The sequence below is a fragment of the Vulpes lagopus genome, chromosome 5 (genome assembly GCF_018345385.1).
Source record: "Vulpes lagopus strain Blue_001 chromosome 5, ASM1834538v1, whole genome shotgun sequence".
Taxonomy (NCBI): Eukaryota; Metazoa; Chordata; class Mammalia; order Carnivora; family Canidae; genus Vulpes; species Vulpes lagopus.
The window spans coordinates 9,232,106-9,258,664 of NC_054828.1; the positions used below are offsets into that span (position 1 = coordinate 9,232,106).

Below are 26,559 nucleotides of genomic sequence, written 5' to 3' on the forward strand. Positions count from 1 at the left end.
TCCTGGGCCCACTTCAGAAAGCAAGGCGAAGATGGTCCGGCCCAGTTACCAAGGTGGACACTGGCCCTGGGCAGGGCAGACCTGTTCCAAGCTGCCGCATGGTGCCAATAGGACCAGAACCCAGGTGTCCTGAGGTCCGAGGCTCTTCCCAACAGGCCACACAGTTGGAGGGGTGTGAACTGCAGCTCCCTCTGTGGCTAGAATTCAGAGGGCTGGAAAGTCACTGACCTCTTTGGGGCCTTTGCCTATTTCCTTCCATTGTAAACCAACCACAGAGAGTTAGCAGTCACGGAGCCTGGGCTCGAGGGGAAGCCCGATGCTGTGCCCTCTGCCCACCTGGATCTCTGGGGAAGGGTCCTGGCCCTGGTCCTGATGACGGTAGGGACCTCTTTACCTCCACTGCCATCCAGGCCCTCCTGAAGCTTGTCAAAATCTTCCATGTTGGATGAGCTCTGGTCCTCGTCCGAGTAGGAGCGATTGGCGTCACCCTGGGAGACCATTCCTCTTGTTGGAATGCAGGTTGGCTCAGCCCTTCCCTCCCTCCCGAATTGTTAAATGGGTGTTTCACCCCCATTTTACAGGTAGGGAAACTGAGGCTCAGAAAAGGAAGCGAGAAGCTAACGAGGACCTTGGCCATAAACCCACATCTGCCTGACTGCAAGGATCCCCTAAGCCTCAGAGAATGGAGGATGCAGGATCTAGATCTTAGGGGCTTTAGAATTTCAGAAATGGAGAGATCTAGTCCTACACTCCTGGGGGAGAGGCAGGGATTGGAGACGCAGTCTTTATTTGCATGCTTCCTGCGATAGGAAGCTCACCACCTAATTGGCAACCCTTCCTTGGGAACTTGTGACCTGCTAGACGTTTGAGTTGAAATCCTCCTCCACCCAGTCCCCTCCCCCAGTCTGGTACAGGCCCCACGGGGGTGCTTCCTCTGCCTGGGCTGCAGTCACCTCGGCCTGGAAGCCCTCCACCAGGATGGCCACCAAGAGGTTGAAGAGCACGTAGTTGCCGAAGGTCATGAGGGCGACAAAATAGAGGGAGGCCCAGGGGGAGGTGGAGGCCATGCCATTGTAGAGGACAACGTTCCAGTCCTCCTGGGTGAGAATCTGTGAGGGAAGGGGGAACAGAGTTCAATCCTGGAGTATCCCTAGGCCCCAGCCCGGACCAAGGCAGATGGAATCCACTGAGTGGCAGAGCTACAGGCATGCTGCAGCCCATGCACACCTATAGCATCTCCTTACACGTTTGGGGACACCCAGGGACCTTGTACTACACTGACCCACCTGGCACAGCCTCCGCCCCTCGCTCACACACATGGCTCTGCCCGCTGGTCCCGGCCCGGGCACAACCCACACTCCTGCTCTGACTCTCTCTGCACCGCTGGGTGCTCCTTCCTGGCTGTTCCCTCAGCCCCAACCTCTCCACACACTTTCTGCTTGTCCCTCCCCTCGCCCCCACCCTTCCTCGAGCCCACCCTTCCTCCTCCTGCCCCCCAACCCCGCACCATGTGACAGCCCTTGGCGTGCACACTCATTCAACCAAGTCTAGGTTATATGTGAATAAATAGTCTTGGAGGAGAATCCCAAGGTGCCCAAGTCTTGGGGTGGAAGTGGAGGGGCAGGGATGGGCACCATGCGGTCACTCCAGCTCCCAGAGCAAGTGCAATGTCAGCTTGACCCTGTACCTGGACCTGTCTGCTGGAGGCTGGAGTGGAGGGGCCTCCCTGGCAGGCCATCCCTCTTCTCTGGACTCCCCAAGGGGCCACCTCTGAAAGGCAATCCAAGCAGCGGTCCTGGGAGAAACCCCTTCTCCTGACACACATGAACATGTGCTGTCGCTCACCTGGAACACCGTGACGATGGCCCACAGCAAGGAGTCAAAGTTCTTCCTGTCGGGGACAGTGTCTCCTGTGTCCGTACGGAGGCTGAATTTGCAGCCAAAGATGTGCATCCCAAGGATGCTGAGGGAGGAATGGAGGTGGCTCAAGGGGCCTGCCCGCCTTGTTTCATCCTCAGAACCACCCAGTAAGATGGCAGGGGCCGCACTGGTTCCATTTTACAGAAACGAACCCTGAGGCTCAGAGGGCAGTACTCGCCCGGAGCCATCAGGGATTCACACCCACATCCAGAGTGTTGCCTGGAGAAGCTGGACCAGCCATGCGCCCCCAGGCCCCCTCACACATGTGGTCCCCAGGGTGAGCAGGGCTCACCTGAAGATGAAAATGAAGAGCATGAGCAGCATGCAGAAGGTGGCCACGTTGTCCATGGTCTTCATGAGCACCACCAGCTGGCGCCGCAGCGCGGGCATGAAGCGCACCAGCTTCAGCACCCGCAGCAGCCGGAAGGTCCGCAGCACCGACAGGCCGCCGTCCGCCTGCCCCACGATCTCCCAGATGCTGGGAGGGGGCAAGTGGGGGCAGGGAGGAGAGAGGCAGGAGAGTTCAGCAGAGGGCGGGGAGGAGAGGAGCAAAGGGGGGTCAGGGAGGATGGAGAGACGGAGAGCTTCATTCATTCATCCCATGAATAACATGTTTCACGGGGCGTTGCTGCTGCAGGGCATGCTGTGAGTCCACGGGCACCCCCCCCCCACAAGAAGTCTATGACTTAAATTCAGGAGGGTCTACCCACTGACCTCTTTTTGAGATTTAAATTTTTTTTGGTTAGGAACGCAAACAAGCCACAGAGAATTAGCAGTCCCTATGACTTTTTGACCAGTCAAAATTGCGAATGTGTTTCTATAACCGTCGATGTACATATTTCCAAATATTATTTATACCCATCCTTTCTTTGGAGTGATGGTAGTCACAAGACCTGCTGTTACGTCTTGCTATTTAATGCATTAATCTAGAAGCCAGTATAGTACCGAATGACAAATTTTTAAATATTTGGTAACTGTGTTTGGATATAATTGAATTCCTTTGTGCTTTTACACACATTGTTTACTGCCGGGGTCAGTGCATTAGATTCCCCTCCTCCCCCACTCAGCTTCTGGGCCCGCAGCCTGCTGGGGGCAGAGGCAGCACCTGATGATAACGATGATGCTGTCAAAAATGTTGTAAGGGTTGCGCAGGTAGTCGAAGAGCCCGAAGGCAGCCAGCTTCAGGAGCATCTCTAGGGCGAACATGCTGGTGAAGACCACGTTGCAGATCTCTAGGATGTTGGTCAGCTCCTCGGGCTATGGAGGCATTGGGACAGGGGACAGGGACCCTGTCAGACCAGAGCACATCCATGGATCCTCTTTGGATGCCCATGGGCTCCAGGCCTCCCAGGGAGGCAGGGAGGCCTGGCTCTGTCACCCTGGCTGCGTGACCTGGCAGTCAGAGTCCTTGCTGGAACACAACAGCGCACAAGAACCGTATAGCTCTGCTGCATCTCTGCTGTCCTAAGAGTCCACTGAGCTGGTGGGACCCACTGGGCTGACCTTCCACACAGTTGGAAATGATGCTGGTACTATGCACTGAGGGAGCTATCGTGACACCCACTTTACAGATCAGGATACAATGTGAGAAGCTGACTTATGGTCACATGGCTAGATGCAGAGCAAGGCAAGAAAACAGGCTAGTCGTTGCGGGAAACCTCCTGTTTTCCCCTGCACTTACCACATGCAGGACCTGTTCTCTGAACTTTACAAGCAGCATGTCCCTTAATCCCACACAAGAGCCCATTTTGCAGATGAGGAAGCAGGTTCAGGGAAAGCCAGGCCCCTGCCTTCGGCTGTGGAGCAGGGAAGGGGCAGAGCCAGGATCTGAACTCAGGCAGCCTGGCTCCAAGGCTTCTCCCCTTAACCCCTGGCTATGCAGACCCCCCTACTGAGCCCTCCCCACGCTCTCATTCCCCAGCAATGGTTGTCTCAGGACTGTGGGTGGCTGGAGATCACTGTGGTCAATGGGACTTCCTTCACACACTTCTCAGTGGAAGACACTAGAGCCCAGAGTGGTCAAGGGTTAAAGTCACCAGCTGGTCAGATGGAGACTGGTACCTCTGGCCAGACAGCCACACTCTGACCCCAGAACTGATTACCTCCTGGTTTTTAGCCAGCAGGTGACACCTCTACAAATGGAACCATCTGAGTGACACTGGTATATAAAACAGGCCACATTATGGGCCATGACTAGGAGACAGGGTTCCAGGGCCACCCCTTCCTCACAGCAGTGTCTTCATTCATAAAACAAGGAGGTGCAATAAGATGATATTCATTCCGGACTTCTCCACTGAGCACCATACAGGGAGGGCTCCAGCTCCTCTCCTCTGTGAGCCTTCGGGGACTGTGAGGTGTCTGGTTTCTGCCCACCAAGGAGCCAGGTTGCTCCCACCCGAGTCACGGAGAAGGGGAGGCCTGACCACATGCCCGTGCTGAGCTCGACACCCCACAATTGCCGACACCTCCCACCATCTGCGAGGCCGCTGCTGGAGTCTCTGTTTCACAGATAAGGACCCTGAGGCTCAGAGAAGTGAGCTGCCTTGCTCTGAGCCACCCGGCCAGGATGCCACAGAGCCACAGAATCAGACCCCTAACTGCTCTGCGGCGACACATGGAAAGCCCACCAGAATTCATCCACCCGCACCTCCCTCCGTTCCCACAGTTCACACATTCCACGGCCTGCAGAGTGTTCACCATGGGCTGGGCGTGTGTACCCAGGGCGGCCGGTGGTGAAAGCATCAGGACATTGCCCCTGTCCCCAGGAAGCGCGGGCTCTGCTGGCAAAGCCCAACACCCAAGCTGACCAACAGTCGGTTCGTGCTAAACACAGAGAAAAGTTGAGGGTGCTTTAAGGAACAGTGATCCTTCAGTCAGGAGCAGCTGCCTGGAGGAAGTGACATCTCAGCAGAGACCTCAAAGCTGAGAGGGGGAGCCCAGCGACAGGGAGGAGAAAAGAAGATGTCTAGGCAGAGGGACCAGCCAGAGCAAGAGTGGAGAGGGGGGAGAGATGCCAGCCATCGGCCTCGCCCCCACCCCAGCCCAGCCCCTCCACCAGGTGACAGGGCACCGCAGGGGCCTGAGTGTGATTCCATTTGGGTTAAAAGGAAAAAAGGGCGGAACATAATAATAATCCAACCGCCCACTTCCGACCAGTGCCTGGGAAACCTAATAAAACTGCCAGCTCCTCTCAAGCCCAGATAAAAGGAGGAGGCCCCATTTCCATCGTAATCACATTTGACTCACAAAATGGGCCGAAAGAGGAGTGGGACCCTGAGAGGGGCCCTTGGTGGGGAGCGGCCGGGGCCCTGCATCCCCGGCTGAGGCAGGGCCCAGATGCAGCTCGGAGCCACCAATTTCCCAGCCCGCCAAAATGATGACAGCAGAGATGGAAAACGTGGCTGCTGACAGTCCTTAATGACGATCACCCGCTCCGGGCCACACAACGCTCCCGCCCGCAACTGATGCAGAGCCACCACTCTCTGGAAAGGTCACCCGCTGGCCCCCGGTGCCCCCCCACTCCCAGCAGCTGTTTCTCTAGTCGAGCGCACACCTGTTAATCTTTCTCTAATGGACCATCCATCACTCCTGCAAGCAATTTTCTGGGAGAGAGAGACAGCGAGCGGGAGACAGGAGAACATGGACTATTCTGTACCGTGAGACTGGAGGTGGGAGGGTATGTGAAGATGCACAGGGAGGCCATGAGGAAGATGGACAGACAGACAAATATGGGCGCGGGGAATGAGAGGCAAAGACAGGGTGTGGAGAGATGAGACAGAAGAAGATAAACACGTGAAAATGTAAGGAAGGACCAAGATCATGACCTTGTGGGAGTGCGTGAGGGAGCCAGGAACGTGAGAGGCAGCAGGCAGACAGACCACCAGGCAGAGGCTGCAGAGACCCACCCGGTGGAAGAGGGGGTGACAAGGGACAGAAAACCACTAGAGGCAGGAGGGTGGAGGGTGGGTAGGGAGGGGCTGCCATCTGGAGGCCCAAGTGGAGGGAGACAGAGGCCCGCTCCTCCTGGCCCGCCAGGCATGGTGGCACCAGGCTGCCCAGCCTCTGGCCATTTCTGCAGGGATATGAGGTTCCCACCGGGCAGGGGTCCCCAGCGGGAAGCTCTGGAGCCTGGGACTACCCCATGGCAATGAAAGCAGCTGGTGTTAAGTGTCTCTCCTGCATCAGTCAGTGCCAAGCACTTTCCATGAATTATCTCATTTAGACCTCAAACGTCACCCTATGGCATCCCCATTTTATAGATGTGGACACTGAGGCTCAGAGGGAAATGACTGCCCAAGGCCAAGGCCCGGCAGTGGTGGAATCAGATCTCAATCTGAATCAGAAGAATACTCCCTCTGGCCTGTTCCACTCCCCTGACAGCTTCAGCTTGAGGCTCCAGGTCAATCCAGACCTGTCTCTGCCCTGCTTGCAAGTGTTCTGTGGCCCCCTGCTGCCTTGAGGACAAAGCCTGCCTTAAGACACTTTGTGGAAGGACAGCACCCCCAGCCTCCTGGGCTACCTTCTGCCCTCTGTGCACATCCTCCCTGAGGGCTCATTCCTTTGGGGGATTGCTCCTGGGCACTGTACCTGTCCCTCCTCTGTCTCACTGAGGAACTCCTAGTCACCCTTCAGGATCCATCTCCAGTGCCACTGCCTCTGGGGAGCCTTCTGGGACTGCAGCCCATGTTGGCTCTCCCCGCTAAGCCCCCCAGAGCTGGAATGTTGGGCACTACACTAGTCCATCCTCCTCTTCCCAGAGTCATCCCAGACTGGCTGCAGAAGGGAAAATAAAGTTGCTTTGAGTCAATCACTGATCTGGAGGCCTTGAATGCAGTCCCTGGGGAACAGGGGCCTGTGGACATGCCCCAGCCTGCCCTAGGAGGCTGCCTGCAGCCCTACCCTGCTGCCCATTCAGCCCAACTCTGTTTCTTGTCATCCCACCCAGTGACCATCCTCCATTTACAGGACAGGCTGGGGCTGAGAGCAGCCTTGCCCAGCTTGAGAGGAGTCGTGCTCCCAGACAGGGGAGTGTCGAGAGATGGAAAGGCTGCCACAGGAGCAATGCCTCCCCACCCAGGCCTCCCCACTGCCTCCTGTCGGCTTTGTGGAACCTCCACCTCAGCATCCTGGAGCCCTGCTTGGACAATTGCTCACCGTGTCACTGGAGCAAGCCTCAGTCTCCCCACCTGCTCAGTGGCTTTAAGACACTCGCCTTGCCTGCCCCATTGGGCCGCCATAGGGATCACAAGAGAAAAAACTGTGCTAACACATGACAGCAGGTGATGATGAAGGAATCTGTACCCTCCCCAAGCCGACCCCACCCACCTGCTTGTCGCATAGCCTCAGTCACAGACCATCCTGGGCCTCCCCTCCTCTCTGGGGCTACTCAGAGGAGCAGACTTCAGCACCATCTAACCCCCAGGGCCATGCCAGGCTCCCTGCCAAGCCCCTACAATGCCTCCCCTCTATGGTCACCACCCCTGCAGAAAAGGGGCTGTGCATGTTCACCCACCTTCCTCTCCTGTTCTTCCCCCACTCTCCCTGGGCCACCTCCCTCTGCAGGCACCACCTCAGACAGGGCTGCTCAGAATAAACCCGGGGGTGGATCCTTTCCCTGCCAAGCCACGTCTGGGAGCCGAGGGGAGTGGCGCAAACATGCCAGCAGGCCCACAGCAGGCCCTGCACGGAGCTCTACAGAACAATGGCTGCCACTCGGGGCTGCTTTAAAAAGAACATTTTAAAAAATTTTCCCTCCTCCTCACTTTTTCTTTAATTAATTAATTTTTCGAGGCTCCCGACAGCAGAGGGTAAACTCAGTCCTAGGGTGGTGATGTGAGGCTCAAACAGAAAATTCATAAAGAGTTGCAAACTAGTGAGTACCCACTAAGTTCCAGGTTTCCTAATTAACCCACCCAGCCACTCTGTGACAAAGGTCTGGGGGTCCCAGGGTGTGGGTGCCCCTTTCACAGATGGAGGTGCTGGCTGAGGGAGGCCAAGGCCCCCTGCATGCCCATCGAAGAACCAGGGAAGGAGCCCATGCAGGAGCGGTAGAAGCGTGTGGGGTGGAGGCCAGGCTGCAGGGCAGCGGGAGAGGCTGGGACCCCGAGAACCCCGACAAACAGGCCTCCGAAAAATAGCCCTGATCTGCAGCGTACGCCAATTTCCATGGTGTAAATACTCCCACCACAGCCAATTTCAAGCTACCAACTGTTTAAAAACAGGCTTTCGAAACTCCTGAGTGTTAGAAAATTGGCTCTCGCCAGCTGGTTCCCACAAGCCCTGGCAGGAACGGTGCCCAGTCTCTACTGCAGCAGCACCGTGACAAGCCCCCTTGGTGCCACCCACTCAGAAATCAGAGCCAGCACCCCAACATCACCTGCTTCCCCTATGGGGCCCCCTCCAGGACCGCTGGCCTGGCTAGGAAAGGCCCGAAGTCTGAACCCTGGGTAAGGGGGTCCTGGGCTGCCTGTCTCCCCAGCTTTACCCTGCAGAGAGCCCTCCCCCCCAGGCCTCCCCAGAGACCTTTTTAATTAAGCCAGAATGGCTGGCAAACCAGCAGCTCCGAACAGAGTGTCGCCGCAGCCCCAGGGGCCGCATTTAAGTAAATTGAATGGAGCCAGCGCTTGGCAAGCTAATGAAGAGGGAAATGAGAGTGTGGCCCACCGCAGGGCGCAGGGACGGGTGCCGAGAGACAGCGGCAGGGATGCAAAGGGGGGCCATGTTATAAACCCTACGGGGGGGGGGGGTCAGTCTTGCCACAGAGAGATGTGGGTGCAGATCTGACCCCTCACTGGCTGTGGGACACCCTCCCTAGGCTTCAGGGTCACTAAGGGCCAAATGGGGTGCCCTCACAGGGCTGGGGTACAGGTCAAGGGAGGGAACCCACCCCAGGGCTGGGGGACCCAGAAAACAGTGTTGCTTCAATTAGAGCCAGGACTGGACTTGTCATGCAGGCTGGCAGCCCAGGCTATGACCTGTGTACTAGGGATGTGTGTGCTAACCCCCCGTGGCCCTCCATCCTGTGTCCCTATAAATAGCACCCTCCCTGTGCTCCTGCCACCTCACCCACGTGTCTATCCCCTTGGGACTCTGTCTCTGAACTCCTCTCACCCCCAAAGCCCTAGCAGTATCTCTGTGGATGGCCCAGGGGGCCTGGGACACACCATTCAACTCAGCCAACACCCACTCTGCATCTACATGCCCAGCACTGAGGACAGAAGAAACTACAGGGTTGGCAGAGGAGGCAGACAGGGGACAGTCTTTGCAGGGCAACCCTGAGGCCACTCTCAGTGCCTCGGTGCTGTGTGGAGGGCCTCGGGGACAGGAGGACACACCACTGAAGGCACTGCCCACAAAGAAGCCTTGGCTGTCAGAAGAAAGCTCTGCATTTTGTGCCAAGGGCAATGGGGAGCTGGGGCAGGCTGGGGCAGGCTGGGGCAGGGGAGAGCCCCACCTTAGGAAAGATCACTCCAGCTGTCTGGGGGAGAAGGGACAAGTGACACCTGGAAGTGAGGTCTGGCAGGGATTGACAGGGAGGAGCTGTGGGTGCCTGTGTCCAGGCTGAGCTGCTCAGGAGAAAGGAGTGGGACCTGCACCCCCGCAGCCCCAGGATTAGTGTGGCTTCCCTGGCCCACTCGTTCACCCACGGGCAGACCGCAGAGCTCCTCGCTCCCCTGGGCTGGGCCCGGGGATGAATGGGACCTAGTCCCCAGCAGGTGGGAGATGGACACACTGAGTGTTCAACAGCCCAGGCTGCATGGGCCAGCTTGGGCCTCGGCACCCAGCCCTCCCCCTCCACACCCGTGCCCGGCCCCCACTGGCCTGCTCGTGGTGCTCGATGCCCATGCTGACGGTGTTGACCAGGATGGCCATCATGATGCCCCGGTTGAAGTATTTGCTGTCCACGATGCCTCGAAGCTTGGCTCGAGTCTCCCGCCACACATCCCCACACAGCCGGGTGGCCCCGTCTGCCTTCTCCTCCTCGTCCTCCTTCCCCAGCCCTGAGGAGGCCCCATCCTCGCTGCTCCGGGCCCCGTCCCCATCAGCCTCCTCCGAGCCGCCACCTGAGCCACCAGAGCCCGAGCCCTCCTGGCCCGAGTCGGTGCTATCCGGGCCCGAGGGCCGCCGGCTCTCCTCATGCTGGCAGCGGGGGCAGCTGGCAGGGTCGGAGGCCAGCATGGCAGAGATGGGCTGCACCAGAGTGTGGGGCGTCGGGTCCAGGGGACTGTGTTGAGGGCATAGCTCTGCAAAGCAAACACAAGGCAGGGGTGACGCCCCCAGTTACACAGGCTCGGGGGTCTCAGAGGTGGCAGTCCCTGCCCACCTCACCCTGAGACCCAGGCCCGTGTGAGCTTCAGGCTCCTAGGCTCGGGCTCTGCCTGGGATTCGCCAGCCCCACCAGGAGGCCCAGTGGCCTGTGGTTCCCAGGGGATTGGCTTTACGGCTCTGGGCTCTGTCTGCCCCTGTAAAGTCAGGACTGGGAGCACCTCCCCGCAGGGCTGTGGGGAGGGATCTACTGTGGATGCATGTGGGGTGCCTGGAGCCATGCCTGGGGCACACATGCCTGTCATCTGCCCTTGCTCCATCACTTCCTGGCCCAAGGCCCAGCCCTCCCACGATCCTGCTGATGACAATGGCGGAGGAAGAGCCTCTCAAAGAACCAGGCTGGTAGGGAGGATGGTCTCCCCCAGAAGGAGCCAAGGTGGCCTCTCCATCTCCAATTCTCCCACCTGTATGTGGGCTTTGTGTCCCAGGGAGGGAGGGAGGCCAGAGCCCTGGGCAGGGGCAAACCCTTGCTCTAGAAGCCCCCTGAGAGTGCCCTCCTCACAAGCTGGGAGTTGGGGCTGGGTCCTGGGGAAGCAGGCAGGAGGTGCTGACAGGAGGGATAGCAGGGAGTGGGGGGCAGAAGCTTTCATTCCCTTTGCTGCCCCAGGGAGAGTTTGAGAAGCTTGGGCCAGTCTTGGACCAGAGTTCTGTGATCTGTGAACCATTTCGAAGAGGTGTCAGGAAGATTCTTTCTGGGTGGTTTGGTTTCTTCTTTATGTTTGCCTTTATTTTCCTAGAATAAACGTGTTTTGCTTGTGTGAGCCAAGAAAATTATAATAATAAAAACATTAAAGGGAAAGAAAAATATGTAATGCCTAACATCCCTTTCCAGATTTGCCTCCAATTATCTCCCAATGCCTCGGAGAAGGCCCTCGGACTCATTCATCCCCTGGAGCTGAGCCAGGGTGAGGCAGCCAGAAGCCCAGGGGTCAGTCCCATCTCAGCAAAGCCCAGCTCAGACCCACTCATGGGGTTGGGCTCCCTAAAATGTGCTTCCCAGGGAAGAAGAAAGGCATGGAGTCTCCAGGGTGCGGGGGGGGGTGGGGAGTAAGTTCTCCCTCCAGATGGCCCCCTGGGCTTCCCTCCACACAGGTTCCCTGGACAGGGTTGGGGGCAGCAGCAGGCAGCTCCGCCCTGCGTCATCCAGGAACGCTGCACGCCAGCCTTGCCCAGACCCCGGCTCCCCCGTCCACGTGCTGGGCCAGCCCACGGGCCACCTGGAGCCTCCTCCAAGACCACGCCTGGACGGCTGGCACCCAAGGATGGGTAGGCGGCAGCTCCGAGCACCAGTTCCCCGGCTCGCCTCCCAAGAATCTCAGATTCCCAGGACGCAAGAGCTGCAGGAGCAGGGCCTGGGGGTGGCTGACTCCCACTGCAAGTGAGCCTCAGCCTCAACTTCACAGGGCAGGAGCCCGAGGCCCACCGAGGGGCCCGGCTGTCCGAGGTACAGTCCCCGCTGCCTGCAGCCCCAGTGGCTGGGGCGGGGCCTGCTGGGGCTGTGCCTCCGGTGGGAGCCAAGCCTTCATTTCCCCCTGGAGGCGGCTCAGCAAACCCAACTCTGACGTCCCTGATACTGTTTTTGTCACTGACACACTGTGTGACCTTAAGTGACTCCCTTCATCTCTCTGGACCTTAGTTTTCCCATTTGAAAACGGGATGTTACGAAGAGATCGTGCCCCCTTCTCGGGACTGTTTTCTAGAACAGATGAGAAAATGAACAGAGAGCCCTTTCTGAGCCTGAGTGTCTGGAGACAGAAGATCACAAAATGGCACAGGTGTCCCTGACACATCATGTCTTCGCAGGGTGGGGGCCGCAGCCCCTTTATTCCAGGTGGCCGGTGGTCACTGCTCTGGTGTGCTGGCAAGCATGTGGTGGCAGCAGGAGCCCACGTGGGTAGTGGGGTAGGCAGGCTGAGTGGGGGGACGTTTTAGGATTTTACCAGACGGGATGGACATGCGTTTACTTCTCTCGAGTGTGAATCCCAGGGTGGAGCCTGAGTGCACAAGACCACACGCTGGGATGGGAAGGGAATTCCTGCAGGGGCCGGGGTGTCGAGTCCCCCCAGCCGGAGGCCAGTCCAGGCCAGACACTCACTGGCAGTTGGTCAGGAAAGTGGGGAAGGAACCAGGGCAGTGCCCCTGAGGGAAGACCTGGGTTCCCCACCTGCTGGACGGCTCTGCCCACAAGGAGGAGACAGGCACGCACGAGGCCGGAGGGGGGCACCCTGGAGGGGTTGCGGCCACTTACTGTAGTGCCTGGGCTCCTTGGTGTGGGGCCCGGGTTTGGTGGATGTGGGTGCCCCCGGGGCCGAGGCCTGTCGGCGGCTCTGCAGGGCCTGGTAGAGACCCAGGGCGCGGCGCCTGGCCTTGCGCAGGATGTGGCAGATGTACTGGAAGATCTCCTCGTAACAGTCGCCGGGCTCCGCGTAGCTGGCCACCGTGCTGGAGGACAGGTAGCGCTGCCGCTGCTCCAGCATCAGCCGGTGCTCCCGCTGCTTGGTCTCCGAGAACTGGGTCGCTATGACAACGAGGCACAGGTTGATCATGAAGAAGGAGCCCACCTGTGACCAACGGGAGGAGAGGACAGGGACAGGAACAGAGGGGACAGATTGGTGGGGGGAGGGAAACGAGGAGAAAGAGAAATGGTGGGGGAGGGGGATACAGAGATGGAGCCGGAGGGACAGAGGTGGGGCGAGAAGCAGAGGGACAGAGGCAGAAAGGAAGACCAGAGGAGAAGCAGGGACAGATCCGAGACACCAAAGAGGGACGGGACAGAGGCAGGAGGCAGACAGCCAGGAACGCAGAGAGACAACAGGAGAAACACGGAGAGGGAGTGACACAGGCTCAGAGAGTACAGGAGCGGAGGGCACGAGGAGGCAGGGAGAGAGAGGAGCAGAGGGTGGAGGGCCCAGAGAGACGGAGAGGCACGGGGCACAGATAGGGACAGGAAAAGATTGCTGAGGCCCTGCTCCGGCAGGAGGCCGGGGCCCCAGGACGGTGGGGGCCCAGGCAGCTCCCCGGGCCCCACCGGCACCTGCTTCCAAGCCTTCTCCCTCTGGGCCCTCAGGCCAGGGCCTCACCAGCGCAGAGGCTGGGGAGGAAGGCCCAGCCCCACTCAGGCCATCCAGGCCCTGAGTCCCACCCAAGCCCTGCCCTCTTTCTGGCTTGGCTTTGGGCATCCAGTTGGGCATCCAGACTCAAGAGAAGCTTCCTTCAGAAAGTGTTTCCTTGTGTGGCTGTATCGGTGCTTGGAGGGAGGAGGTGGGAGAGGCTACCCAGTGAGTACTGGGAATCCTGCCACCTCAGGACTCGGGGCCCAGTTCCAGTGGCCACCACAGGGAGCAGAGCCCTTCCTGCCCTGCTTTCCAGAGGGCAGACCCCTCTCCTGGGGTCTGGCATTTGCCAAGCCTTTGAATGGGATCAGCAGGCCCTGCCAGCAAGGGGAGTGGCTTTTCATCCTCCTCCAGGCCCCAGACACGGATTCACCCCTCCCCCCAACCCCCCAACCCTGCCCCGTCCCCCATGCCACAAATAGAGAGCTAGGCTTCTGCAGTTATCAGGCAGAGGGCAATTCCTGGCTGGAAGACTCTGGAAAAATCCCCAGGTAAGAAGATGCCCCTCCTTGGCTCTCTTGGTCATGTCTTCCCCCAAGCATCTCCTGGGGCCCTGCTCCATGCAGGCCTGTGTGAGGGGTCACCAGGAAGGAGAGGCCACAGACCCTTCCCTCTGGGCGCTCACCCCTGTCAGGCTTCCACTCAGCCTGCCTCCTCCACGGCTGCTTCCCCAGAGCCCAGGCAGCAGCTCCCCCAGCCCTTCTGGAACTCCACTTCCTTGTAAAGCTGAAGGCTCAAGCAAGACAAGCTTAAAGCTCTTCCTATAGGGGTGCAGGGGAGGGGAAGATCTGAGTCTGGAGTACTGAGTACTGGAGATCTGAGTCTGGGGGCTGAGGACCTCTCACCTCACTGGGGCTCAGGGGCCTCACCTGAGGAACAGAATGGGCAGGTGGCCCTGCAGGGCCAGGGCCGTGAGGGCAAAATGACAGCATGATCACTCAGGCTCTGCTCTCTGGACCCTTCCCAGCGCCTGGAAAAACTCAGCATCCTCAGCCCCTGTCAGTGCCCTTTCTCTTGTGATGGGGCCACCTAGGACCCAATAACAGCGGCAGTAACAGTAGCAGGGCACATTTATTGAGCACTTCCTATGTGCCAGGGGCCATGCAGGCCTTAGGCTGTATCGTCGAATCTTCCTGAGAGCCCATCAGCCTTGGTGCCATCACTATTCCCCACTTTATTGTGGATCCGGGGGGCTAAGGGGCCTGCCTTGGGTCACCCTGGGAGTTACCAACCCCACATTCCCACCTCAACTCTATCAGGAGGAGATCACATTCTCCAGCCCCGCTCTGAAGTTCGAGGGTCCTCTAGCAACCCCAGTGGTTTGAGGCCCCCTGTCTCAGAATTCTGTCCATTTCAAGATCTCTGCAAGCAGCCCCTGCCCAGGAGGCCCTCCCCCAGCTGCCTGCCCTGAGCCCTTTAAAAGCTCAATTCTGGTATCACCTCCTCCAGGAAGCCTCCCACTCCCGCATCCCTCCTCCTGGCTAGATCAGAGAATTCCTTTGGACTCCCTCAGCCTCTGTCACAGCTCCTAAGGTGCTGTCGGGTCACTGCCAGCTGTAGCCCATTCCCACCCCCACCCCCCAACTGACTCCTGAAGAGCAGAGGCGGGCCCACCTCACTGCTCAGTTCCCCATGCTTGGCTCAGGGCCCGATGCAGCGCGGGCTTCCCTGGCTGTGCTGGGGAGATGAACAAACCAGTGGGTGAATGTCAATGCTGAACGAAGCCTGGACCTCCTCTCCTTTCATCTGGGTGTCTCCTCAGGGGCCCAAGGCCCCAGCTTCCCCAGGAAGGCCATCAGAGCAAAGCCAACAACGAGTATGTCCCAGGTCACCACCTGCCAGCCTGTGCTGAACCCCCCAGGCCAAGGTCCCACCAGCTCGGAATGGGGTGCTGCCCCAGAGAGCCAAGCATGCCCTCTCCTACCACCGAGGTGCCAGAGAACCCAGCCTCACAGCAGTAGGGAGCCAGCCAGCACCGACTGTCCCAGGAGTGAATCACCTTGACATTTGGGGGATTGTGCTGTGGCTGAAGCTGCAGTCAGGCATGACAAGGTGGATGAGCTCGCTCTGGGCAGACTGTGGGGGAAGGCAGGAAGGGCTGCCTGGGCGGGGGAAGGGCCCTACTCCGTGAGGCAGATGAACCCTGCCTGCACCCCCAAGCCACCCCCACAAGGCAGAGCTGCCTGAGAGGTGCGAATCCCTCTGAGAATTTCAGGGAGCCCCGTGGGGAAGCAGTCCCCCACTTCTGCCTCAGAGCATCTCCTCTTCCCATTCCCGGAAAAGAGGAGCAAGCTGGGGCCCTAGAGAAACTTCCATCCTGGGGGCTGCACCTGGCTGCGGTCAGGAGAACGTACTCCCAGAGACCACGAGGCAGAGAAACACGAGCGGGAGTGACGAGATGGACTTAAATGCCCAGAAATGAGAAATGAAAGCAATAGAAAGTGATGGATGCTTCCCACCGCTGCCCTGACGAGTCCCTTCAATCACCCGCTGCTCGGAGGCATTTAAAAATTGCCCCTCCTGGGGAGCCTGGCTGGCTCAGTGGAGCACTAGACTCTTGATTTCTGGGTTGTGAGTTTAAACCCCACCCTGGGTGTCGAGATTACATAAAAATAAAATCTAAAAAAACTTCTCCCCCCTGCTCCCTCCCACTCAGCTCTCCTGGCTCTGCGGGGTTCTTTGAGGAGCCCCCCCGACCCTCTTCCTGGTCCCTGGGTCCTTGAGCTTGCCCAGAAAGCCCCAGTTTCCCTGACACTTACTATGATAAGCAGGATAAAATAGATGAAGTTGTAGAAGGAGTGAGCATCCATCACATAGTACATGATCTCCACCCAGCCTTCCAGAGTAATCACCTGCAGCCGCAACAGAGCAGAGGAGGAGTGAGCCTGAGACAGGGAAGGCAGGACCCTGAGGCAGGGCAGGCAGCAGATGCAGCCCCAGCCAGAGGCCCTGCCGTGTGCCAGGCTGCTTTACCCGCATTCTCTCTCCTACTCCGCAAGGCTCCACGGGCGGGCCAGCCTCACCCTCAGCACACGGGTGAGGACACTGAAGTTTGGAGAGGTTAGAGTACTTGCCCACCGTCACACAGCCAGGAAGGTGGGGACCCAGACTTCAGCCTGCCCTTCCAGCTCCAGAGTCCCCGCCCACCAGTCTCCCACACCCAGGCTGGTGCGAGGCAGAGCAGCCTTAGGCACAACCAGTGGCGGGCTCTCCCCAGCACCACCCTCTTGCATGCTTCTGGAGCAGGAGCCCCTGGGCTGTGACCACATCACATCACACCTTGCAGCTCTGAATTCTGCGATCTCACTGCCCCCCAGGGCAGAGAGCACAGAGCCACCTGGGTAAGGCCTTCCCATCTCCTTGGGGCTTCTCAGCCACCACTCTCCGCCCCAGCCCCATCCTTCCTTCCGAGGGCAGCAGGAAGGTGGCCTCTAGCCCTCATTCCACACTGGGCTGACAGCTCCACTCGCATCATCCAGTTTCTTCTCCTCAGCCACTCATGGTAAGAGAAAGCTGTTATTACCCAGCATTCAAGGTGAAAAACTGAGGTGCGGAGACATCGAGCAGTAGGTCCCACAGCCCTGGTTCCCTCAACGTACCCCATCCCTGTCCTCTGCAGAGCACTGGGGTCATGCAAGGCAATGAAGCCCTTTGCACCCAGTAAAGTTAACAGTGCTTTGTGAGTGTATATAAATATGGGCACTGAATAAAATGTTTCTTACTGACTGATCAAAAACACGATCCGAGAGACCCTGCCCAAACAAACAGCTCCTTGGTGCTCTCTGCACACCCCCGGGGCTTCCCTACACCCAGGCCTTTGCTCAAGTGGTCACCGCCACCAGGAAAGCCCCTGGCCCCAACCAGGCCTGAGGCTGGGCTCTCTCCTCTATAAACAGACCTCCCTGCTGGGATCCATATGCCCCCAGGCAACTTGAGATTCCACAGAGCACAAACTTTGGGGTCCCCCAGACCTGGATTAAAATCCTGATTCTCCATTAAATAGCATGTGATCCTCAAATAGCTTGCCTCCTTTCTTTCAAACCTCAGGCACTCTGCCTGTCACAGGGGCATGATAACGCCCACTATGCCGGCAAGTTGGGCAGATTTCAGCGGAACACCTAGCACAAAGCCCTAGCTGCCAGAAGAAGCTGTTCACTCCACCCCTCACCCCAGCCAGCTCTGGTCTCCCAGGCCCTGGCACGCGCGCTGGCGCCAGGCCTGAGTGGCCTCACCTGGAAGATGACGATCCAGGCGTAACCAATATTGTCAAAGTTGATGGCACCCTTGTGGGGGTTGGCACTGCCTGTGCGGCACACATTGTAGTAGCGGTTCCAGTTGACACACAGCCCACTGGCATTGAGGTCCTGGCGCCCTGCCCCAAAGTCGTAGACATCATCCTTGGACAGGCAGCACTCGCGGCCCTGCTCCTTGAGTGGGGGGATCTCGTGGCAACCCATGATGCCATTGTCCCCCGAAAGGGAGCAGATGAAAGGCATCTCATCGTCCTCCTCTGGCTGGTAGTAGGGGGGCAGGGCTACATCCCCTTGTCTGTCCACAGGTGATGACAGTGGGTAAAAGAGAAGGGGAGAGGTTATCACCAGGAGGAGCAGAGTGGGGGAGGCGATGCAGTGTGGCAAATCTGTCCCACAGGTCTTGTCATTGCCTTTGGGCCTTTGTCTGTGTTGTCCCCCCACTGGGGACACCCTTCCCCGCGGTCGAAAAATCTCCCGCTGACCAACTCACTGTGGTCAGTTCCAGGGTCCCCCCACTGAGGGGCCTTCCCTAAGGGCTAGTCCTTGGTCCCTATATGGCTCCTGGGGAATATGCACCCAACTTCCCTGGGAGGCTGAAGCTCTGCTAGGGCAAGGGATGGGGGGTCTCAGCCTCCCCCGTTCCCACACACTGCTTGGTCAGCCCAGAGTACATGTTTAATCAACAAACACTGAATTTTACTGATCCAACAGATGAGGAGTTGATCCTCTGCCTGCCCCACCCCTTCCCATCTAGGTGACCTTGGACTGTTCACTTCCTCTCTCCAGACCTCAATTTCCTCATCTGCAAAACAGAGATGACAATCACTGCCCTACCCATCCTGTGGGGTTAAAGAATGATTCAATGCAATCCAATCAAAATCCCAAAGTGTTTCTGTCTGTGGAACCTGGCCAGATGGTTCTAGGATTTATCTGGATGGGAGAACAGTCAAAACAATTTTTTAAAAGGAGAAAGATGAGTAGAGTCCAACCCTACAAGAGAGTAAAATACAACTACAATTATTACTAGAGTGCGATATTGCAACAGGAACAGAAAGATTCGTGGAACACCACAGGGCACAGAAGGCAAACCCATTCATAAAATGGAACATAGTCTATTATAAAAAAAAAACCTTTTCAGATCCATAGAGAATGGAAGAACTACACAATAAATGGCATTGAGATAATAGCTATCTGTTTGGAAAATAATAAAGCTAGATCCCTACCTCACACTCTATACAAAAATAAACTTCTTGAAGAGTTGGTATCAAAAGAAAAATAGAATGTAAGTTACCTCATTAGTTGTAATATTGGTTATAACAATTCAATTGATAATATTGATTATCAATTGATATTGATTGCTCATTGAAAATAATCTTTGGGGGCACTTGGGTGGCACAGTCCATTAAGTGTTTGACTCTTGGTTTTGGCTCAGTTCATGATCTCGGGGTTATGAAATCAAGCCCCATGTCAGACTCTGCACTCAGCACAGAGTCTGCTTGTGATTTTCTCTCCCTCTCCCTCTGCCCCTCCCACTTGTGCGTGCTCTCTCTCACTCTCTCTCTAAAATAAATAAATAAATCCTTAAAAAAAGAAAAAATTAAAAATTAAAAAAAAAAGAAAAAATAATAATCTTTTGGCTATATTAGGTTAAGTAAAATATATTACAGAATTTAAAATAATAAACTTCTGGTGGATTAAAAATCATAAATGCAACAAACATTACAAAAAAATATTATAAGAGAACAGAGAATATTTTTGTTAACTCAAGATATATAAGGCGTTCTGGATAAAATACACCAAATCCAAATTCTACAAAGGAAAATGTCAAGATTGACTATAAACAAATGTAAATTTTCTTTCTTTCTTTTTCTTTTCTTGTTTAGAAGGTGGGGTGGTGGGCAGAGGGAGAGAGAGAGAGAATCTGAAGCAGGCTCCATGCCCAGCATGGAATCCGACATGGGGCTCAATCTCACAATCCTGAGATTATAATCTGAGCCAAAATCAAGTGTCACTTAACCAACTAAGCCATCCAAGCACCCCAAATGTAAAATCTCTATAAGATAAAAGAGAGCATATTAAGTACTAAGATAAGAACAAACTGATAAGGATGCCTGGGTGGCTCAGCGATTGAGCGCCTGCCTTTGGCCCAGGGCATGATCCTGGAGACCTGGGATTGAGTCCCACATCAGGCTCCCTGCATGGAGCCTGCTTCTCTCTCTGCCTATGTCTCTGCCTGTGTGTGTCTCTCATGAATAAATAAATAAAATTAAAAAAAAAAAAAGAACAAACTGATAGAAAGCAGAGGTAGGCAAGCTTTCTCTGTAAAGGGCCAGATAGAAAATGTTTTTTGCAGACCATATAGTCTCTGTGCCAGTTGCTCATCTGCATCATTGTAATGTGAGACAATCATAGAAAACAGGTAACCAAAAAAAAAAAAATAATAATAAAAAAAAAAAAGAAAACAGGTAACCAAGTGGGCATGGCTGTGTTCCGATAAAACTTTATTTACAAAACCGGGCCAGGGATTGCCACTCCCCTGGGATGAGTACTGGTAACATATAACACAAATAAAAGAGGGGCGCCTGGCTGGCTTAATCAGAAGGGCATGTGATTCTCAATTCCGGAATTGTGAGTTCAAGCCCCACGTTGGATGTAGAAGTTACTAAAAAATAAATAAATAAACTTAAAAAAAAAAAAAAAAAACAATAACCATCTACAGTATATTAAGATCACCTGTAACTCAGTAAGAAAAAGAAAAATAACCACAGGGGGGAAAAGAACATAACAAAGAAAATAAATTCACGAAAGAAATAAAAATGGCCAATGTACTTGAAAAAAAAGAGGCCAGGATGCCTAGGTGGCTCAGTGATTAAGCATCTGCCTACGGCTCAGCAAGTGATCCTGGAGTCCCCGGACTGAGTCCCACATCAGGCTCCCCTGCGTAGAGCCTGCTTCTCCTCTGCCTATGTCTCTGTCTCTGTCTCTCTCTCTCTGTGTGTCTCTTATAAATAAATAAATAAATAAAATCTTTAAAAAAAGAAAAAAGAGACCAATATAACCATATATAGGAAGAGATACTCAATTAACTAACAACAGGAAAATACAAACAAAAATAATATCAAGGTCATTTTACACCCATCCAAATGGAAATGTTTCAGGGTGATATAGTACTGAGTGCGGAAAAGAATGAGTGCAAGCAGACATGCGCACACGCTGTTGGCAGGAGTGTATATTGATACAACCTTTTTAACAAGGGAATTTGGCAACATCCATCATCAATTAACATGTACACATCCAACCCAAATACAATGGCCACCTGACGGCCACAAAGACACCACTGCAGCTCCACAGAGAAAGGATGGACTTCTCAATCAATGGTGATGGGACAATGGAATTCACCTATAGGAAGGGAATCTCAACCCAACCACATACCATACTAAAAATTATTTGAGATGGAATACAAGACTAAATGTGAAAGATAAACTGGGAAAGCTTCTAAAAGAAAACATTGGAGGATATTTTCATTGCCTTGGGTTAAGAAAAGATTAAACTGGACACAAAAAGCAATACTAAAAAAATGATTGGTAATTTGAACTTCATTATAACTAAGAGCTTCTGTTCATCAAATAGCACCATTAAGAGAGTAAAAATGGAACAGGCTGGAATAAAATATTTGAGATATATATATATATATATATATATATATACACACACATATCCACCAAAGGATGCAAATACATAATTTACATATATAAAACATCTGCAATTACATATACATATACATGTATATCTCCAACCAAAGGGAAGAAATCCAGAATATAAAGAACCACTACAAATGTGTAATAAAAGGACAACCCAATCTAAAAATGGCAAAAGACTGTAACAGACACTTCATAAGATGATGGACGGATGGGCCATATGAACGTGAAAAGTGCTAATTATCACTTGACATCGGGGCAGTACAAATTAAAACCACAATAAGATACCACAGCCCTCTCACTGGAATAGTTAAAATTAAAAGGACTGACAACACCAAACGTTGATAAGGATGCCAGGCCCCTGGAATTCTCAGACTTTGCGAATAGACATTTAATGCAACCATTTTGGAAAACCATTCGACAAAATCTCCTAAAGCTGAACACACTTGCACCCTTCACAGTTCCATTCCTGGGTATTCACCCAAAAGAAAGGACGGCTCTAGCCACCAAAGACATGTACAAGAATATGCATGAGTCATAAAAGCCAAAAAGAATTAAAAAAAAAAAAAAACCAGAAACAACTCAAATCAACAGTGGAATGAAAAAAATAAGTACTTGTATATTTGCTCAATATCTACCCACAGCAATGAAAAACAAAAAAACTACTGCCACCCGCAAGAATGTGGGTGAATCTCAAAGACACGTTACACTGAGCCAAAAAAGCTGACACAAAAGATAGCTTCCTGTAGGATTCCAGTGTAAGAAATCTCAAAAACAGGCAACACAAATAGAGGTCAGGACGGTGGCTACTTTGGGGTGTGGGGGATAGGAACTGGCCAGGCGCAGGGGGGAGCCTCCCTGGGCCCCATAAGTTTCTCTGGGTAGCCTAACACTGGCGTAGGCTTCGTTAAGTCCACCTAAAACTTCATTAAGCCATACACTTAACACTTGTGCCCGCTACTGAGCACAATTTGTTATCTTAACCAAAAAAGGGATAAAAATATACATACACTTTGACTAGCAGTTACGAGTCTACCCATCGATCATGGGTGTCTACACAGATCACACACGTGCATGATGCAAAAACAGAACCTTGGACACCATGTGAGGCCCATCCGCAGGGGCCCGCTAGAAGAACTGCTGTTTATCCATGGAACAAGAAACACTGGTGTGAAAACACCCTCAAGCCACACTGTCAGAGCAATTCGCATCTTTAAAACCTGTCTGGGATGTGAACGGTCGTGTGCGTGCACATGAATGCTTAGACAGAATCGGGAAGAAGGGACCAGACACTTGACAGAGGACATGCTTGCCCTGGAGCTCAATACTCTGCTCGAGCCTCTGTCACCGGGCCTCCACGTGGAGCCAGATTGCAGGATTATTTCAATCACACCTGTTACCCCCGAGCCCTTCATCACTGCTAACCAAGTAAATAAACCAGTCTAGAGACACTCAACAACCAAGTAAAATGAACTAAATAGACTCCCAAGTGAGGTACTTTCAGACAGAGATGGTGCCAAGAGGAAATCAAGCAGGATGATGCAAGAGTGTCTGGGAGTGGGGGGGGGGGGGGCAGTGGGAGGGGGTGAGGGGGTGGTAACACAGAGCTGCGGTGGGATAATGAGAAGGGGGTGGCCACGGAACAACCTAGGGAAAGATCTATGTGGGACAGAGGGTTCTGGATGGGTCCTGAACCCTCAAAGCTGAGAGTTCACACCTGTGCATCTCCATCCGCTAAGACTAGACCAGGAGAAGCAGGTGCCCCCCCCATCTCCTGCTGCCTCACGGCCCACCTCTTCCAAGTGATTGACCCAAGGGTAGACCCCACCACCACCACCACAGGGTCCTTCCCACAATGTTGCCCCTTCTCTGGTCTACCCAGGTACCCCACGGGTCCCCGCAGCGATGGGCAGGTGAGCCAGGCCCCTCCCCCATCCTCACCCCAGCTCTGTGGTAGTGACAGGCCAATGGGGAGAAAGCTCAGCCCAACCCCTGCAGCGTCCCCATGCCTCCTGCAGTCGTCCTCAGTTCACAGGAGCCACTCCGTGGAGGCATCTGTGACCAGTTCCCCAAGGGCAGGAACTCCATCCTCTGCTGTGTCCTCAGCACTAAGCACGGGCTTGGCAAGAGCAGCCACTTGAGGGCTTTGGTCGAGTGAGAGGCTGAATGAACACACTCCCCTATTTCTGTCTCCCTGGGCCTGGCCCAGGGCAGGAGCGTGCTAACCCACGGTAAAATAGTAGTATGCTCCTGTCCCAATGCATCTGTGCAGGTCTGCGCACTCAAAGACAGTGGAGATTCCACAGTTGTCAAATCTCTCAGAGGACTCCACCCAACTCCTCCAAGAGCCAAAGCTTGACTTGTTTAGACGGCTCTGCCAATCGCCTCCCTGAGGAGTAGCCCGCCCTCCCGCTCATCCACGCAAATGGGCCAACTGAGCACTGACCTTTTCTTGATGACTCAGTCACCGAGAGGAATGACTGTGCTGTAATGGGGCCAGGTTCTGTGTCTGCTTTTGAGGTTTTCTGTCTTCTTTTCCCCTGTTGGCATCATGTCTGCTTGGGTCCTAAGTGTCCATTCCCCTCCTGTGGGACCTCCTAGTTGGCTGCTTCCACTCTGCTGGCCCCATTCCCAATTACCAGTAAGTTAAAACTGCGTATTAAGTAAGAGTCACTGGGAACTGAATTAGCATCTAAGGGCCTATGTTAGACTGAGACTCTGTGATACCCGTTTTGAGACCCTCAGTGGCCTACTGTGCTCCTCTTCGCGTCCAGCCATTCACGGGAGACCCATCACCAACTCACCTGTGCACATTGCTTGACTTCTCTGCACCAGTGGGAATAAGGACTGGGACCAGGTGTTTGACAGGGAAACCCAGCCCTAAAACATCCGGCACCACTGCCACCCCAGGGGAAGCTGGTTGGCAGCCCCCTGGGTGGCGAAGCCTAGACTCACATGGTGAAGTTCTCCTCCAGGAAGCAGCGGTTACGCAGCAGGCCCGCCCAGAGCTGGACGCCGATGATGCCAAAGATGAAGAAGACAAAGAAGCAGAGGAGGAGGACATTCCCCAGCATGGGCAGTGTGTCCAGGAGGAGGTTCACCAGGATCCGCATACCTGTGAGTGGGGGAGAGTGGAGAGATTGTAGGACTTGGGAGCAGAGGTCCCAAGAGGAGAGAGGGAGAGTAGGCTCAGGAAAAGAAGGAGAGGCACTGGGAGGAGAGGGGGGGACACACAGGTAGAGGCTCCTAACTGCTCCCAGCCTGCTCAGCGGCCATCAGCGGCCATTCTCCTTGGTGTCTGCCCCTCCATCCAGAGGCCATGGAAATGGCTCTGGGCCCTACCACACTTCCACCAGCTTCTGGATGAATTAGCAGATATTTATGGAACACCATTTACATGCCAAACTCTCTTCTGGGTAATGCACCAAGATGATCTCCTTCAGAATTCACAACTCTGTAAGGGTGGTGATGTTATCCCTATTTCATAGAAGAAGTAACTGGAAGTTCATAGAACTAAAACAACTTGCCCAAAGTCACACAGCTGGGAAGCAGCAGGGTCTGGATTTAAAACAGGTGTCCTGACACCATGTCTGGCATTCCCTCCACAACCCCCAGTTACCTGGCAGCCTGAGACCGAGGCTGGCTCATCTCACTCTGCCCAGAATCCACCCAGATGAGCACAGTAGGTGCCTAATGAATGTGTCCCAAATGTCCTTCATTGCTGGGGCAGCCGCTGGTTCCCCGAGCATGTCAGGATACAGCAGTGCAGCCAGCCAGAGCTACTGGCCTGACCCACCCCACCGCATGATAGAACCAGACCCGGCTCTGGGTCAGCACACAGAAGAGCCATTGCCAGCAGCGGACTCCGATCTGGCCTGATGGCAGCACAGGCCTTTCCTTCCTGAGGAATAGCTATAAAGAATCAGCCACGCCAGAGGCAAGAAAAGAAGAAATGAGAAAATGGCAATGGAGACAGGAGTCCCTTGGTGGGGGGGGGGGGGGGGGGGGTCAGGGTGACCAAGGGGGCTTTCCAGCTGGGTATGGAAAGGGGAGAAGAATGTGCCAGTTACATCCTGCAGCGGCCTGACATCCTAAAACCCTGCAGGTAGGGAAACCATACGGCCTCTGATTTAGAGAGATCCAGATTCAAATCCTGCCTTATTTGCCATGAGACCCTGAGCCAGTCCCTTCCCCTCTTGGAAAACGAGGTCTCTCAGCAAAGGGATGGGATTAGACGGCAGCCACCCTACAAAACCTCCCCAGCCTCTGGGCCACACCCCAATCTCAGCAAACCCCAAGGCTTCCCACCCTACAGCTTCTGGCCTTCCCCCCCATACACTTACCACCCTTCATATCTACCTCCCCATCCTTCCCTTCTGCCTCTCCTGCTCTGGGCTGACCCACACCACCATCCGCACCATCCACCCCTCTCCCTTTCCACAGGCTCAATCCCGGCCCCCACCTGTGACACTCACCTGCTCTCCCAAGCCTGGGTGATGTCACCCACCATCATGACCTCATTACCCCTCTGTATGCCGCCCAATCCCGCTTGGCTCCACGCAGGATGATCCAGCCACCCCAGTAACTAGAGAATCCACAGGAGTACAAACCCCCCGCTGACGGGCCACCTCCGTGCTTTGGCCCCAACACACTTCACAGTCCTGTGAAAACAGCCCCACTCCCCCGCTGCCGACCCGTGGTTTGGCTGGGCTGCCTAGAGATCACGTGAGGGGGCCTGGCCAATCAATGCATTCTGTTCCCCCAGCCCCAGGGATTGGTCCGGAATGGGCATGTGACCCCAGCCAGGACCAATGAGGGTCAGCCCTGAGACTTGTGTGGGAACTGTAGGGGGAGGGAAACCCTCTTCTGCAGAGCTGGGGAGCCGGGGAGGGTGAACGCCTGGAGCTGCTGGGACTGTCTTGCCTTTGCAGGGCAGCGCTTCCTGCGATTGAAGCCAGCCCAGGGAAAACAGAGCCCAGGACAGAACGAGGGCAATGCCGGACAACCGCCTAGAAGTGCTGCAGGAGGTCCGCGAACCTTACGACACTGCTATAAAATGTGCAGGTATGACATCATCAGTTTTTCTTGGGAGAAGGTCCACACAAGTGTCTGTGGCCCCAAAGTGGGTCAGGAGCTAGTGGATCACTCTTGAGTGCATAACTTCCAAGGTCCTGTGAGGTCTGACTCCACCTACCTCTCTGTTCATCTCTCTCAATATCTCTCTCTCTCTCTCTCTCTCTCTCTCTCTCT

At 55.0% G+C, this 26,559-nt stretch overlaps 1 protein-coding gene across 1 annotated transcript in view; it reads right to left on the bottom strand.

Annotated features, from left to right (window-relative positions):
• CACNA1I (calcium voltage-gated channel subunit alpha1 I) overlaps positions 1 to 26,559 on the bottom strand; it is a 112,563-nt gene that overhangs the window by 23,686 nt on the left and 62,318 nt on the right. Inside the window, exons 6-15 of the mRNA XM_041756926.1 lie at positions 24,265 to 24,424; positions 17,591 to 17,906; positions 16,118 to 16,210; positions 12,494 to 12,806; positions 9,742 to 10,163; positions 3,026 to 3,177; positions 2,213 to 2,398; positions 1,846 to 1,963; positions 954 to 1,109; positions 395 to 488 (exon numbers count right to left, since the gene is read on the bottom strand). Coding sequence (XP_041612860.1) covers positions 395 to 488; positions 954 to 1,109; positions 1,846 to 1,963; positions 2,213 to 2,398; positions 3,026 to 3,177; positions 9,742 to 10,163; positions 12,494 to 12,806; positions 16,118 to 16,210; positions 17,591 to 17,906; positions 24,265 to 24,424 — 2,010 coding nt within the window. The remainder of the gene's footprint in view (positions 1 to 394; positions 489 to 953; positions 1,110 to 1,845; positions 1,964 to 2,212; positions 2,399 to 3,025; positions 3,178 to 9,741; positions 10,164 to 12,493; positions 12,807 to 16,117; positions 16,211 to 17,590; positions 17,907 to 24,264; positions 24,425 to 26,559) is intronic.